Source organism: Amblyraja radiata, chromosome 3 (genome assembly GCF_010909765.2).
Source record: "Amblyraja radiata isolate CabotCenter1 chromosome 3, sAmbRad1.1.pri, whole genome shotgun sequence".
NCBI classification, from domain to species: Eukaryota; Metazoa; Chordata; class Chondrichthyes; order Rajiformes; family Rajidae; genus Amblyraja; species Amblyraja radiata.
This window is the reverse complement of record NC_045958.1, coordinates 45788841-45805915: the sequence shown is the minus strand read 5'-3', so window position 1 is coordinate 45805915 and position 17075 is coordinate 45788841. Positions and strand designations below refer to the sequence as shown.

Sequence of the window (17075 nt, the reverse complement as noted above, 5' to 3'; positions counted from 1 at the left end):
TCGATGAAACATTTGAGTCTTCTTCCTTTATTAGAGATGGATAAAGGACGGCATGGTGGCGCAGTGGTTGAGTTGCTGCCTTACAGCGCCAGAGACCCGGGTTCATCCTGACTATGGGTGCTGTCTGTACAGAGTTTGTACGTTTTCCTGCGTGGCTTTTCTCAGGGTGCTCTAGCTTCCTCCCACACGCCAAAGATGTATAGGTTTGTAGGCTAATTGCTTGGTAAAATTGTAAATTGTCCCTAATGTGTGTAGGATAGTGCTAGTGTGCAGGGTTTGCTGGTGGGTGCGGACTTGGTGGGCCAAAGGGCATGACTGCGCTGTATCTCTAAACTAAACAAAAAAACTAATGCTACTCAAAGTGTCTTTGTAAAAACCTAAGAAGCAACGCACTGGGCAAGAACCCGTGCTTGAAAGATAAAGATGTGAACTATTCTTTCTCATTGTGAGAATGCGCTGGACAGGTTAGTGGATGTCATAGGCACTGATATAGTCAGAGTAAATCATCTTGCATTTATGTAGCATTTCTCATAACCTCAGGATGTGCTATTTAGCCAATTGTAATTTGTAATTGATCTAGGGAAAAATGCCATAAACTTTCACTCTCCAGACTCCAAGCACAGGAATAGGACAATGACGTGATAAATTGTCGCCGAGATGCTACATGGGGGATTACAATTGTCAAGGGGAGAACTCACCACTCAAAAATTGCTATAGGATTCTTTATATTGCAGCTTCATAGGACTTTGGTTCGGCCACATTTGGAGCATTGTGGGGACTTCTGATTACCCCATAGCAGGAAGGATTAGGAAGTTTTAGAGGAGATGCAGGTTTTAGAGGAGATGCAGGGACGACAGATGGCACAATGGGCTAAGTGTTCGGCTGGCAACCGGAAGGTAGCCGGTTCGAATCCCGCTTGGAGTGCATACTGTCGTTGTGTCCTTGGACAAGGCACTTCACCCACCTTTGCCTGTGTGTGAATGTGTTTGAATGTGTGTGAGTGATTGGTGGTGGTCGGAGGGGCCGTAGGCGCAGATTGGCAGCCACGCTTCCGTCAGTCTGCCCCAGGGCAGCTGTGGCTACAGAAGTAGCTTACCACCACCGAGTGTGACTGAGGAGTGAATGAATAATGCGATGTAAAGCGCCTTGAGTATTAGAAAGGCGCTATATAAATCCCATCCATTATTATTATTATTACCAAAATGCAGTTTTGATTTTAGGGTATTAGCTGTAAGGAGATCTTGGACAAACTTGGATTGTTTCTCTGGAGTGTTAGAGGCTGAGGGGAGACCTGATAGAAGTACATCTATGAGAGGCATAGATTGAGTAGACATTCGGAACCTTTCTCCTGGTGTGGAAATGTCAAAGATGAGAGGGCATGGCTTTAAGGTAAGAGGAGCAAAGTTTAAAGGAGATGTGTGGGAAAAGTTTTTCCCTACAGATTGTGGTGGGTGCCTGGAACACGCTGCCAGGAGTGAATATGGAGGCAGATATGGTAGTGGCATTTAAGAGGTTTTTTCAATAGGGACACGGATATGCAGTGAATGGAGGGATACAGATTACATGCAGTCACAGAGGAGAGGAGATTCATTTAACTTGGCATCATGCTTGGCATTGTCATTGTGGACCAAAATGCCTGTTCCTATGCTGTACTGTTCTAGGTTTCATGTTCTATGTTCCAATAGACTCAATAGAATTCTTAAAAAAGCAAACCAGACGTAATCTACAATTTCTGTTTCAAAATCGAGCTGAAAAATGGAGGAAAAGCTCACTTGTACGTCCAGCATTCCTTCATCAATTGAAACATTTCAATGGGGCATCTGGATGGTGCATCCATTCGTAGGCCTGCTTCGATCATTTGTACAACCTCTTGACCTTTCATTCCCTGTGCAGATAGATTAAAGCTCTTAAAAAAATTGCAAGCAAATATATGGAATAATTAGGCAATAATTTAGAACATTTAATCTTAAAATGTTCAAAGTGGCAATAACAGAATCCTTGTATTCCATATCAAGATTCAAGAGAGTTTATTGTCATGTGTCCCAGATAGGACAATTAAATACTTGCTTTGCTTCAGCACAACAGAATTTGGTAGGCATGAATGCAGAACAGATCAGTGTGTCCATATACCATTATATAAATATATACACACATGAATAAATAAACAGATAAAGTGCAAATAAACAGATAATGGGCTATTAATGTTCAGATTTTTGTTTGAGTTGAGTTTAATAGCCTGATGGCTGTGGGGGAGTAGCTATTCCTGAACCTGGATCTTGCAGATTTCAGGCTCCTGTACCTCCTACCTGAAGGCAGCGGGGAGATGAGTGTGTGGCCAGGATGATGATGCTGCCAGCCTTTTTGAGGCAGCAACTGCGATAGATCCCCTCGATTCAAGTTGCCGAACCAAGCCACGATGCAACCGGTCAGCATGCTCTCTACTGTGCACCTGTAGAAGTTAGAGAGAGTCCTCCTTGACATACCGACTCTCCGTAATCTTCTCAGGAAGTAGAGGCGCTGATGTGCTTTCGTTATAATTGCATCAGTGTTCTCGGACCAGGAGAGATCTTCAGAGATGTGCACAAAGTCAAGGTGACTATCCCTGATCAGTGCCTGCCTTTCCAAATTTATACAAATTCTATCCTTTAGAATTTCCTCCAATAATTTTCTACCATTGACCCAAGACTCAGTAGTTATCCATTCTATCCTTGCAGCCCTTCTCAAACCCAATCAGTTTATTTAGCCTTTTGAAGATAAGTTGTTGGATTCTTTTACCTGAGTGTATGGAGAATGAACTGATTCAAAGTGACAACATGGTTCTTTTAATCAGACGTCTAGTTGATTTATTTTGTGATCAATAGATAGATTTTGTGTTAGATAGAGGACCAACTATGGATGTTGTATATATGAACTTCCTAATAATTTGCTACGTGCCTCAAAAAAGATTATACACACAGATAAACAAAACACAATCTTAACCTTACGATACAAGTGGATAATTGGTTGGGAATAGAAGACAGACTGTAAAGGTAAAGTGAGTCATCTGCTGGACGTTTAGTTTAGAGATGCAGTGTTGAAACAGGCCCTTTGGTCCACCGGGTTTGTGCCGAACAGCAGCCCTCCTACGCTAGCACTTTACCAAGTCAAATAGCCTACAAACCTGTATGTCTTTGGAGTGTGGGAGAAAGCTGGAGCATCCAGAGAAAACCCACACAGGTCAAGGGGGGAACGTACAAACTCCGTACAGACAGCACCCGAACCTGGGTCTTTGGCGCTGTAAGGCACCAACTGTATCGCTGCGCTGCCATGCCGCCCTATGTGATAAATGGAGTTCCCCAGAGATAGGTGATGGGGACAGCCCTTCAAAATATACATTTTGACTTGGTTAAATGCTTGGAGAATTGTACCAGTGAAGTTAGAGTGTTCAATATATTGGGTTAACCACTCTACCAATCCAACCAACTTCCAAACAGAAATGAAGATAACTTCAGTGACTTCTGATCTGCACATTGAAGATCCAGCTGAAGCAATGTGTAGGAAGGGTCTCGACCAGAAACGTCACCCATTCCTTCTCTCCAGAGATGCTGCCTGTCCTGCTGAATTACTCCAGATTGTTGTGTCTACATTTAGCTGAAGCAATGTTAGTTTTAATGTTGGCAGACACAAAATGCTGCAGTAACTCAGCGGGACAGGCAGCATCTCTGGAGAGAAAGAATGAGACAAATTAGTTTTAATGTTGCCCTGGTGATGCAGTCACCAGAAAAGCACTTCAGTGATGGGATGCCAGAGCCATTCTTATTATTTCCTAGCACGTTCTAACTCAGCAAAACTGTTAGGAGATTTATTATGAAACCCTTGACTCATGCAATATGTTTATCTGTTGTGCTGAAGGCAGCATCAACAGATTGTTTACATAGCAACATTCTGTGTATTCACTATTCACATTTTTACTTGAGAATTAAAATGGTGTGAGAAAGAAAACATTGATACAGACATATCTTAAATAAAGAAAGTTGTCAATTAATACTCCCCAACAATGCTTGCTATATATATATATATATTGAAAGATAAAACATTGTGGGATTTTGGTGAAGATTATGTCAATCTGTATTACTCCCAATTCCACCATCTATGGCACATCTGCGCCCAAGATAAGGTGTTCCATACCAGGATATCCAAGATGCTCTCATTCTTCAGGGAAGGGGGGTTTCCCCTCTTCCATCTTAGATGAGGCCCTCACACGTGTCTCCTTGGTCCCCACAGCTCCGCCCTTGCGTCTCCTCCCCCCAGTCACATACAACACATAATCCACCGACATTTTTGCCAGCCCCATCATATCACATCTTCCTGTCTCCACACATTTCTGCTGACACAGTTCCCTCCACAACTCCCTGGATAACTCATCTCTTCCCACCCAAACCACCCCCACCCCAGGTACTTTCCCCTGCAACTGCAGAAGTTATAACACCAATCCCCCAATACTCCTTCCCTCGACTCTGTCCAGGAACCCGACAGTCCTTTCAGGCATGGCAGAGGTTCACTTGCACTTCCTCCAATCTCATCTACTGTATCTGCTGTAACTGGATCGACAAAAAGGATGGTGAATTTGTAGAATTCTTTGCCACATAAGGTTGTGGAGGCCAAGTCAGTGGACATTTTTAAGGCAGAGATAGGTAGATTATTGATTAGTATGGGTGTCAGGGGTTATGGGGAGAAGGCAGGAGAATGGGGTTCGGGGGAGATATAGGTCAGCCATGATTGAATGGCAAAATAGACTTGATGGGCCAAATGGCCTAATTCTGCTCCTATCATTTATGAAAACACTCTGGAAGAAAGAACATCAGTGACATATGCAGCAATAACTCAAGACCACCAGAGGACCCTGACCTCAGAGCTCAGAGAAGACTAGTGTCCTTCAAATGAATCTGGCCATTTCTTCCAGTGTGGGTAATATCTGGTTCTGAATCTGGAAGACAGTTGCTGAAGGTCTTGGAAGTGTTTCAACTAAGTACTGAGTGGTAATGAAGAGGTTTAAAGAATAATTTAGGTGAATAGTCCTTGGTCCAATGTATTGGTCGACCAGGGGAGAAATGTCAACCATTCAGAATAGAAATTAGAAAAAAGCCTTGGCATAAAAAGATGCAAAGCTAATTTACTAATCTTAAATTTGAGATTTATATTATTACCAGTGAAATGTTCTAATTGTTCAGCCACAATTTCAGTGAATGGGGTAGAGAGTAGATTAGCTGAATATTTTACCTCCGATTCCTACAATGTTATATTGTGTAAGCCTTAAGAAAGGCTGATGAATATAATACTGCCCCAGTCTGTTACCTTGTCCATCATAAATTACACATTGACACTTTCATTTGAGGTAGAGGGTCTCGACCCGAAAAGTTACATTCCTTTTCCAGCTTTTTGTGTCTAATAAATCATATTACTGGTTTCATGAGTATATGCTTCTTGAGGTATGAAGTTCTTGAGGTACTTCGGCTTTTTGTGTCTATCTTCGGTTTAAACCAGCATCTGCAGTTCCTTCTTACGCAATATGATTTATTAGGTCAGGCAGCATCTCTGGAGAATAAGGATAGGCAAAGTTTTGGGTCGGGCCACTTCTGAAGAAGGATCCCAACTCAAAATGTTGTCGATCCATGTTCTCCAGAGATGCTGCCTGACCTGCTGAGTTACTCCAGCATTTTGTGTCCTTTTTAGTAAACCAGCATCTGCAGTTCCCTGGGTCTAATATGATTTATTATGTTTGGTTGAATGAAGCTTACTTTGAACGGCTTCTGCCCATAGGAAAATGATTCCCACATCATCACGCCAAAGCTCCAGACATCACTTTTGCTGGAAAACTTGTAGTAATTAATGGATTCTGGTGCGTACCACTTTATTGGCCATTTGCCTGTACTTTTGGCCTAAAGGAAATTCATAAGGGAAAAGAGAAAGAAACTGGTGATATTGTAGGACGACTTGGCTTCCTACCAAAAGTAATGCACAGTATCAAAATATGTACTTCATTGAATATGATGCATATTAGGACCAACATCAACCCTGAGATATAATTATTTTCAACTAGATGTAATTAACCCTCTTATAGTCTCATCTGAGAAGATAAGATGGAGGCAGTAAATGCACACAGTTTGGGAAAATTAGAAGCATTCTCTTTATGGATCGTTCGTCCCGTGGTATGGAGTGGTTATTTATTTTCAGTGACTAAATAAATTCAAACATGATTTTGCTCAGGAAGCGCTTATCTTCTCCACACCTCTGAGGAATTTTATTCTCCATATTAGCTGTTCTTATGGCCGGTATAAAACAACACCACCCAATCCACCTCCCAGCAACAGCTTCAGTGACAAAGCTTTGCCCATTGGTGCCCATTGGTGTCCATTGGTGCATAGAACCAAATGGTGCCCATTTTTATTCTCTGCAGATTAAAATGTATGAACACTATGGTCTCAGTCACTGACGATTCAGAGGCACAATTGGAAATGGCAAGTAACAAGGGATGGGAGATGGTCAAAGGGACAGCAGTTTTGGGAGTTCAGGAAAGAGCTTCTACAACAAAGGAATTTAGGAACAAAATGTGGCTTAAAGTAATCAAGTTAACTCGATTCAATTTGGAATTTGAAAGTAATTGTAAGGTTGAGGAAGAAGAAAGTCCGGAATCTTTTCTCAGTGTGAAAAATTATTTCCAATAATTCTATATAAAGAATAAAAGTGCACCAAGGAATAAAAATAAAATTGAGTAGATTTTTAATTAAAAGAAGAGGCATGTAATGCCAAGAAGCAAATTACAAGGAGCAAGTACAGGAATAATGCGGTGAAATATATACTATCAATAATTACTCAAAACAACAGGAATACATTTATATTTGAAATAATTGATACAATGGTGTCAGACTAATAAGCAGAGCAGCTGAGTTCCATGTTCTTTCATAATAATTAGCTTAAAACATCAATTACATGATAGCTTAAAGCTTTGTCTAGCTGATGCTGGGGAGGTGGATTGCGTGGTGTTGCTGATAGGGGGAAAGATAAGAGGAGGGCGGGCAGGTTAGTTGGTGCTGATGATGGAGTGAAAAGAAAAGGAACAGGAGAAGATGGATGCCAGGACAAACAGCTGAATGAGAAGGTATGGTGGGACACAATTGTAAAGAAACTGCAAACATAAGCTTACAAATTTAAATACAAATATGTAAGTTGGCATTGTTTCCTGTTTTAAAAGATGACTGGTCCAAGTTAATTATACAACTTAAATGCATTTCAGAGTTGGCTGGGTGTAAAGGCCTTCATTGAGAATTGGGTGAAGTTAGTCTGGCCATTATCCATCATTTATTTCCCATTTCGCAACACAGGAAAGTTATGCTTGAAATATAGGAATGACTAAGATCAATAAAGGAGATTTTTACAACTAACCTTGTAGTAATTCTCCTCAGAATTTATGGCTTTCGACAGGCCAAAGTCACTGATCTTTGCATAATGCTGAGTTACGAGGAGAACATTCCTTGCAGCTAAATCCCGATGCACATAGTTGTTCTCTTCCAAGTACTTCATGCCCATGGACACCTGATGTACCAATTCAACTACATTGGGTAAGCTAATATCTCTGAAAATGCAAGATATTTGTATTAAAATATTGCCAGAGGGGGAAATTAAAAAGTGAATTATCAATAAATATAAATATTGCAATATGCAGATTTCAACAGATTTTTGATTTTTAATACCGGTACACCACTGATTTTCCAACAACTGATGCTACAGCACCTCTTTAAATCTGGACAAAATTACAAGTGCATTGTGCGTGGTGCACGATTTTCAGGGTGTGAGCCTCTGCCCTGAAAGAGTTCATTGTTCACTTCTTTGTTCATTGTTAATTATTAATTTGTTTCTAGCAGTCTATGGTACTTTTAGAGACACAGTAGGGGTGTAATTAGTGGGTCAGAGGTGCATTGTTAAATTATAATTTGGTGACTTCTGTTGTTCCGGCAAACTGGATAGTCCGACAAGGCTCTGGAGCCAAGGCTGCCGGAAAATTGATGGTGTATCTGGAAAGTTTTTTTTATTGTGTTAGTTTGTTTTTACTCCGACCAACAAGATAAAGGCATATAGATGAGTGGTATTCGGTGGATGATGAGGCATGAACGAGAATAATAACACAACTGAGGATAATGTTACCAAAGTAGAATGGAGGACTTAGAGGTGAACACCCAGCTGTGAGCTGAATGGAAGGTGAGCCACTTTCACTCTGAGCAAATAGCTTGGAAGGATGATTACATTGATATCTTGAAAAAAGAGTTAGTAACAGTGGTCAGAGAAAATAGCTGAAATATTTCCAAGTTTAACTGGAGGAAACTGCATCTGATCTAACACTAGAAATTATACAATCCAGAGCAAACCTTTGCATGTTAATAAGAGTTGCCAATCCTGTGACGCACTAATTAAGGAATGCTGCCTACATAAAGGCCTGAACTTCTCTTTATTAATGCACAAAATACCCCAATGGTAACTCCAGCATTTTGTGTACATCTTCGGTGTAAACCAGCATCTGCAGTTCCTTCCTACACAACCTGCAAACCTGTATGTATTTGGAGTGTGGGAGAAAATCAGAGCACCCGGAGAAAACCCACACGGTCACAGGGCGAATGTGTAAACTCCGTGCAGACAGCATACGTAGTCAGGATCAAACCTGGCTCCCTGGCGCTGTAAGGTAGCAACTCTACCGCTGCACCACTGAAATGTTTATGTTTCAGTATAAATCTGTGGTATATAGATAAATGACGCAAGTATTTTTTGGCCAAGTTATACTTGAATATGAGATTGAAAGTCTTCAAACATACAAGCCTTTGGACAGTTAATTGATCTGTTTAAAAGTCCAGTATCAAGATCTGAACTGAAAAAAATCAACCTTACTTGTGAGCTGCTAGAAATTTGTTCATCTGTCCTTGTTCAGCGAGTTCCATCACGAGCATCAGACACTCTCTCTCACAGATGCCGATCATGCGGACAATGTAAGGGTTATCCAGCTGATGCATGAATTGTGCCTCCTTCATCAACTCATCCTTCACTGCGGGATCATTGCTCTTTAATACTTTTACTGCAACACTTATATCTTTCCTGTTCAAAGAAATCCAAAGCCATTGACATATTCCAAACATTGACTTATTATTATTATTATTATTATTATTAAATTGTTGAAAACATTAGCGACGCAGTGGTGCTGGTTTCCTTTTTTTTAATATATCTTTTATTAGAAGCAAGTAAGAACATTCCATGTTCTTTATAAGAACATTTCATGTATATCAGTCATACATTACTAATATTATCAGTTATTTAATGACTCTGCTTTATTTTTTTTAATATAGATAGAGAATAATAAAGAGAGTAAAAAAAGATAATAAAGAAGAATGGAATAATTTACTAATAATACAACATTGGAGATAAGTTCGAAAAGTATTAAGTATAACTTTTCATCTAATCCTGAGTTCGAGCTTCAGTCAGTTTTTTGTGCCGAACCATTCTACCCCTTCAAATAGTCAATAAATGGAGACCATATTCTGACAAAAGTTCTTGTTTGTCCATTAAGACAAGTCTAGTTCTTTCCAAATGTAAGGTCTCCGACATTTCCATAATCCACATTTTAATTGTGGGCGTTATAGGACCTTTCCAAAATTTTAATATTAATTTTTTCCCAGTTATTATACTATAGTCGATAACGTTTCTTTGGCTTGTAGTAAGTGTTAGGCTTTGTTCTGATATTCCTAGTATTATTAGTTTTGAGTCGGGATCCAATTGGTTGTTGACAAGTTCCGAAATTATTTTTAAAATTTCCGTCCAAAATGTTTTAATTTTATACAATTTACAAATGTGTGAGTTAAGTTAGCCTCTAAATGCTGACATTTTTCACAAATAGGAGAGATATGTGGGAAGATTCTATTTAATTTCGTTTTTGAGTAATGTAACCAATGTAATACTTTAAATTGTATTAAAGAATGTCTGGCATTTAACGAACATTGATGTATATGTTGTAAACTTTCGTCCCTGTACTATATTGTTCCGTGTTTTATGTTCTAAACATACTCAGTCCTTTGAGGTGGAGGATTCTAAAAGTTACAAATCTCTTGCTCATTAAATATTTTCCTATCTCAATCTCAATTGACCTCCCCTTATCCTGAGATTATGCTTTCATATTCCTGAATCTCGAGGCAGGGGAAATATTCTCTTCAGCCTTTACCTTGTCAACTCCTCTTAAAATTCCATATGCCAATGAGTTCAGCCCTAAAGTCCAGTGGGCAAAGGGCAATCTTACTGCATTGGACAACTCTCCCATTCTGTGTCTCAATTTAGTGAAATTGCATGGAGTCCAAGACAAATACAGGCATCTTTATCAAAAAAACAAACTGCTGGAGAGACTGCTGGTCGGAAGAAGAGTCCAGACCCGAGAGGTTGTCTGTCCATTTCCCTCCATTGATGCTGCCTGACCCACTGAATTCCTCCAGCAGTTTGTCTTTTGCTCAAGGTTCCATCATCTGTAGTCTCTTGCATCTCCAGGTATCTTACGGTTGGAGTGCAAGATTGTACTCCAAAAGTCTTTGGTGAAGTCTTATGAATGCCCTGTACAAATGTCTTTACTTTGTACTTCAACATCATGGAATGAAGAACAACATATCATAGCTTTTCTAATTGCTGTTGGTTTAGTGTGTTGTCATCATATCAATATTCCTCTGTAAACAAACATTTGATATCACAAGATAGACACCAAATGCTGGAGTAACTCAGCGGGACAAACTTAATGGCAGCATCTCTGGAGAGGAGGAATGGGTGACGTTTCGGGTCGAGACCCTTCTTCACTGAGAGTCAGGGGTTCTCAGTGCTATTTGTGTGAAGGTCTCGACCTAAAACGTCACTCGTTCCTTCTCTCCAGAGATGCTGGCTGTCCCAGCTGAGTTACTCCAGCATTTTTGTTTGGCGACTGCCTGCACCCGTCAGAGTCGCAGCAGGTCGCCGAAAAATTTCAAATGTTGAAAATCCAGCGGCGACCAGAAAAAGTATGACTCTTTGGGCGACTACTCATGACCATACAGGCGTCACCCCGCAACATAAGTATTTCTCACAAAACGTGTTAGTTTCTTTAGGATTGGTCAATCTGACATCTCTAGTGGTTGAAACATGCCCTTAAGCTAACTAAAACACAAGCATTTGAAATATGGACTCTCCATCAAGCTGTGAGCACTGTATTATGTGTCATATCAGTTTGTTCAATTTAAACATATAAACACTTACTTCCTCATTTTGTAAATTCCTTTCTTAACTGTACCAAAGTTACCAGATCCAAGCTCCTTTTCTTCCAGTATGAGGGAATCATTTTTCAAATAAAGTGTCTTTCCCTTCAGCTCTTCGGGGTCTGCATAAGGGCTTTCATAGACGTTGGTTTCCATAGGCATGGCATCTTTCCGGGCGCCTACAATGAGGCAGAGATATATTTAGTGTTGAACTCAATTAAAGTAATTAATTTGGACAGTTATAGAATTGAGGATGTAGTCCAGTCCATCACACAGACCCGACTCTCCACCATTGACTCCATCTACACTTTACACTGCCTTGGGGAAACAGCCAACATAATCAAGAACTATCACCTCTTCTTCCTGCTCCCATCAGGCAGAAGATACAAAGACTTGAAAGTACGTACTACTACACTGAGAACCAGCTTCTTACTCTCTGTTATCAGACTTCGAAACAGTCCTCCCATAATCCAGAGCGTAGTCCTGGTCTTCCAACTCACCTCATTGCAGACATTGGATCTTTTCTCTGGAACTCCAATGCTACAATGCTGAAAAGCTATATTCTGCACTTGGGTATTTTTATCTTTGTTGGACCTGTTGTACTTGTGCATAGCTTGATTGTATTCACGTTTAGTTTAGTTTAGTTCAGGTCAGTTTAGTTTAGTTTAGAGATACAGCGCGGAAACAGGCTCTTCGGCCCACCGACTCCACGCCGCACATTAACGCTACCCTACACACACGAGGGACAATTTCCATTTATACTAAGCCAATTAACCTACAAACCTGTACAACTTTGGAGTGTGGGAGGAAATCGAGGATTTCGGAGAAAACCCACACGGTCACGGGGAGAACGTACAAACTGCGTACAGACAGCACCCGTAGTCGGGATCGAACCCGGGTCTCCGGCGCCGCAAACGCTGTGATGCAGCAACTCTGCCGCTACGTCACCGTGCCACCCATATAGTATTATCTGGTGATTGGATAGCACGCAAACAAGAGTTTTTGATTGCATCTCAGTACATGTGACAATAATCGATAAACCATAACGCATAGCTTGGTATTTTTATAGTAAAGTACTTTATCAGCAGCAAACTATACTGGAATAAATGTTGTTTATTCCAGCAATGACTGTGTATTTTTCCTATTATTGAAATTTGATTAATTTACTTTTTATCGTAATGGAGTTGTTCACAGTTAATAGATAAAAGAGAATCATGGCTCACCTGCTTCTGCTCCTCCAGCCTGTTTACGAGGTCCGGGCATGTAGGGATTAAAATTGGCTGCACTAACGGAACGGTCAACGGTTGATTTCTAAACAAATCCAGATCAATATTAATTAGGCCTTACTGTAATGCATTCATTTGTCGGGAAGAGGGGTATTGATTAGTTATTGTAAGCTCTCAAGATCATTCCATTGTAAGCATGTAAATAAAGCATGTGCCACAAGTCAAGTCTAATATGCCTAATATGCCAGCCAAGCAGCAAGCAGTGAGATGCAATCATAGTACAAATAGGAGACAATGAGAAATGAACCAATAACTAAAATAAAAATGTTTGTTTATAAGTTCTCGTGAGAAAATTGACAGTTAATTTATTTCTATTTTGTTCTGCTGATTTAGAGTCAAAATCAGTCAACCAGATTCAAGATAAATGTGAGAGTCTTGATAGTTTGGTGACAAGTGGGTTTGCATCTGAAGTGGAGTGTTGGTCAAGTGTTCTTCATTCTTTTAACTTTCATAAGTTCATATGATCATAAGTGATAGGAGTAGAATTAGGCCATTTGGCCCATCAAGTCTACTGCACCATTCAATTATGGCTGATCTATCTCTCTCTCCTAACCCCATTTTCTTGCTTTCTCTCCGTAACCTCTGACACCCGTACTTTCTTCCCAAATCCACCATACACCGTTTGTGCTCTACAATTTCCGTGCCCACATTAGTCTGATTTCTTACAAATGTAATATGTTCAGAAACACTCCACTGCTTGAGAGTTCTGCAGCCATTTCTCCTCTGTTACTGTAAACACACAGAACTGTAAATGCTAGAATCTTGCGTAGGACACAAAGGGCTGGAGTAACTTGGCAGGTCAAGTAGCATTTCTGGTCAACATGGATAGATGATGTTTTGGGTCAGAACCTTTCTTCAGCCTGTTCAACCGTCTCCTTCCCCAGTCTGAAAGAAAGGTGCCAACCAGAAACGTCTCCTACCCATCTCATTCTGAGATGCTGCCTTACCTACTGTGTTACTCCAGCACATTGTTATAGAAACATAGAAAATAGGTGCAGGAGTAGGCTATTCAGCCCTTCGAGCCAGCACTACCATTCAATATCATCATGGTTGATCATCAAAAATCAATACCCCCGCTCCTGCTTTTTCCAAGTATCCCTTGATTCCGTTAGCCCCAAGAGCAAAATTAAACTCTCCCTGGAAAACATCCAGTGTATTGGCCTCCACTGCCTTCTGTGGCAGAGAATTCCACAGATTCACAACTCTGTGGTAATCCACAGATTATCCTCTGTTCCTGATGACTGAACGTTCCCTTTTAGCCTTCCAAATTGAACTGATGTATTTTTTCCCCCAAGTGTTGGTTCTAACCCTCTTAGATTTTCTTAATCCCTTTTATTCCTGAATGATTGCATACAACTAATCTATGATTATCCCTGATACCTTTAAAACTCCCGGTTGAGTGTGACTTCCCACATATGTCTCCAATCTGAATATCTAAGTAGTTCATGGATATATAAACCATTGCTTTAAAGTGACACGTGATAGCTACCTGTTAGCATACTATGCAACTAAAACCAAGTCTTAAAGCCTTGTATTTTGTTCATTTCTTTCAAATTTCTCTGACTGTTCTCTCAGAGCTTAGACATACTTTTCCATAAGGTTGTTTAAAAAAAGCTCTTGTTTGTTTGTGGAATTCTTATTATTCTCAATAATCTGGAATTAAATTAACTGAATTTTAATGTCAGATGTACTGAAAGCAGGATTCTGTCCAAATTCCTCTCTGACATCAGGCCCATCATATTAGAATTGGTGGCAAAATAATGTTTGTACTTTTCTAAATGGCAGCACGATAGCACCTTTTCAACATTCTACTGTAGAATTTTAGCCACTCTTGTGCTGAGCGGCAAAAAAAAAGTTGTTTCTGGGATTTAAAAAAAATCAGAAAATTAATTCCAGATAAATGTTGCAGTGTATTTAACATCTGCAACAGCAGAGGGCAGTGCAGCATCAATTTCATGAGAATCGTCGTTTCAATCCAACCGTATAGGAAGGAACTGCAGATGCTGGTTGAAACCGACGATAGAAAAAAAGCTGGAGTAACTCAGTGGGTCAGACAACATCACTGGATAAAAGGAATAGGTGAAGTTTGGAGTCGAGATCCTTCTTCAGACAGTCATGGGAAAGGGAATTAAGAGATATAGACAGTGATATAGAACAAATAAATGAAAGATATGGAAATAAGTAACGTTGATAAAGGAATCGGGCCATTGTCAGCTGTGGGCCAGGTGACGAGTCTTTCAATCTAAATAGCAGGCCAGTCTCTCTTCACACCAATAAGGCCACACCCTTCTCATCAGTGTGCCTGTGCTCTTGAGTCCATGATTTCCATGTTTATTAAATAAAAACAGAGGCTTGAGGATTTATAATTTCCTAATAGGAGTACAGTGAACCCTCGTTTTTAGAAACCTCTTTATAATGGTTTTCGGTTATAGCGGACTGACCTGCCGACCTTCACTGCCAGACTGGGCTGCCGATACCTCCCAGTCACTCCCACCAGGATTGGTCATAAGGCACAAGAGTAGAATTAGGTCAATCGGCCCAACTTGTCTACTCTGCCATGCATTCATGGTTGATCCATCTTTCCCTCCTAACCCCATTCTCCTGCCTTCCTCCCATAACCTCTGACATCTGTACTAATCAAGAATCATTGGTTGTTGAGGCAGATACGATGGTAGTATTTAAGGGGTTTTTGGAGAGGCATATAGATATGCAGGGAGTGGAGGAATATGAATTATGCACCGGTAGATAAGAGATTGTCCTGGCATCATGTCGGGCACAGACATTGTGGGCCGAAGGGTCTGTTCTTGTGCTGCACTGTTTGTTCTATGTTCTATGTGAATGGATTGACCCAAATGTAGTGGGGGTTGAAAAAAGTCAAGAATAAACTAATCAAACATTACTATTTCTCTCAGAAAAGCCTTGCATAACTACTCTGTGTCTTCTGCATTTAAACATGCTTTCTTCCTTCAAGGGTATTTTGTTGAGTCTGATTACAGGCAGTAATAAACTGATAAAAATGTCCCTGGGGAGGTCAACTTGGGTTGGTGTGCCTGAAAGTGCACCATTCCTCCTCATAAGGTCATAAGTGATTGGGGCAGCAATAGGCTCTTCGGCTCATCAAGTCTACTCCTTCATTCAATCATGGCTGATCTATCTCTCCCTCCTAACCCCATTCTCCTGCCTTCTCTGACACCCGTACTAATCAAGAATCTATCTATCTATCTCTACCTTAAAAAACTTGGTCTCCAAAACCTTCTGCGCAGAGAATTCCACAGATTCACCACCCACTGACTAAAGACATTTCTCCTCATCTCCTTCCTAAAAGAACGTCCTTTAATTCTGAACATCCTTTAATTCTATGGTCCACCCAACTCATAGGCTCATGCCACACAATGGTGCATCCTTTCCCACAGTAACATTAAAGCATCTTGTGGAAGGCGAGGGATTAAAAAGCACACAAAATATCTGCGCAATTCTTAAAATAATTTAATCAGTGCTTTCATTTGCTAATATTTCTAGCTGGAATGCAAGCTTGCAAAATTAGCCTTAATGAGTAGTAGGTGTAGGAAGGAACTGCAGATGCTGGTTTACACCGTAGATGGACGCAAAATGCTGGAGTAACTCGGCGGGACAGGCAGCATCTGTTGAGAGAAGGAATGGGTGACATTTCGGGTCGAGACCCTATTTAGACTGAGAGTCAGGGGAGAGGGGGTCTAGAGATATAGAAGGGTGAGGTGTGAAAATGACAGATCCAAGCAGATGATGAGTCCTGTACAGTATAACAGGAAGACCAAGCGCAGGCTCGGCGATCTTGGAGGAACAGCACATCATATTCCGCTTGGGCAGCTCAACGGTGTAAATATTGATTTCTCTAACTTCAAGTAACCCTTGCTTTCCCTCCGACTAGTTCTGCCGTCCTCCAGATTAAATATTACCAAATGTATGCCGCATTGTCAAATTCCCCTCAGTTAACAATGGACCATTCCACATTTCCTTAGCATCATCCACTTTAATTTATCGACCTTACCCTTCTATATTTCTAAACTTCCTCTCCCCTGACACTCAGTCTGAAGAAGGGTCTTGACCCGAAACATCACCCATTCTTTCCTTCCAGAGATGCAGCCTGTTACTCCAGCATTTTGTGTCTATCTTAAGTAAGTTTCTACACTTTTATTGTTGTACTTGTTTTGTGTTCAGTTTGAATTCCCACCCAATTCATCACTGCTTTACTCACAAAGTTGTTTTCACTGAAATGATTTGCTAAAAAGGGCCTGTCCCACTTGGGCGACCTAATCCACGAGTTCTGGCTAGTTTGCCCTCGACTCATACTCGCAGCATGGTCGACACGAGGTCTTAGGAGGTCTTCATAACTCTCCTTCATGCTCGAGAGTGGATGAAGGATTCGCCATACGGATTTTTTTACAAAACATACATGGATAACAACCGCTGCACGGCCATCAGACACAAATGATGTGTTAACTACTACTGTAGCACTTGTTAACAG

The 17075-nt window shown here is 40.6% G+C and overlaps 1 protein-coding gene across 3 annotated transcripts in view; it reads right to left on the bottom strand.

Moving 5' to 3' along the window:
- Positions 1 to 17075, bottom strand: part of syk (spleen associated tyrosine kinase) — a 125240-nt gene that overhangs the window by 808 nt on the left and 107357 nt on the right. For all 3 annotated transcript variants that reach the window (XM_033017744.1, XM_033017746.1, XM_033017745.1), the window contains 6 exons: positions 12509 to 12596; positions 11287 to 11464; positions 8917 to 9120; positions 7423 to 7612; positions 5778 to 5918; positions 1773 to 1885 (listed from right to left, as the gene is read on the bottom strand). In XM_033017744.1, the coding sequence (XP_032873635.1) occupies positions 1773 to 1885; positions 5778 to 5918; positions 7423 to 7612; positions 8917 to 9120; positions 11287 to 11464; positions 12509 to 12596 (914 nt within the window). The remainder of the gene's footprint in view (positions 1 to 1772; positions 1886 to 5777; positions 5919 to 7422; positions 7613 to 8916; positions 9121 to 11286; positions 11465 to 12508; positions 12597 to 17075) is intronic.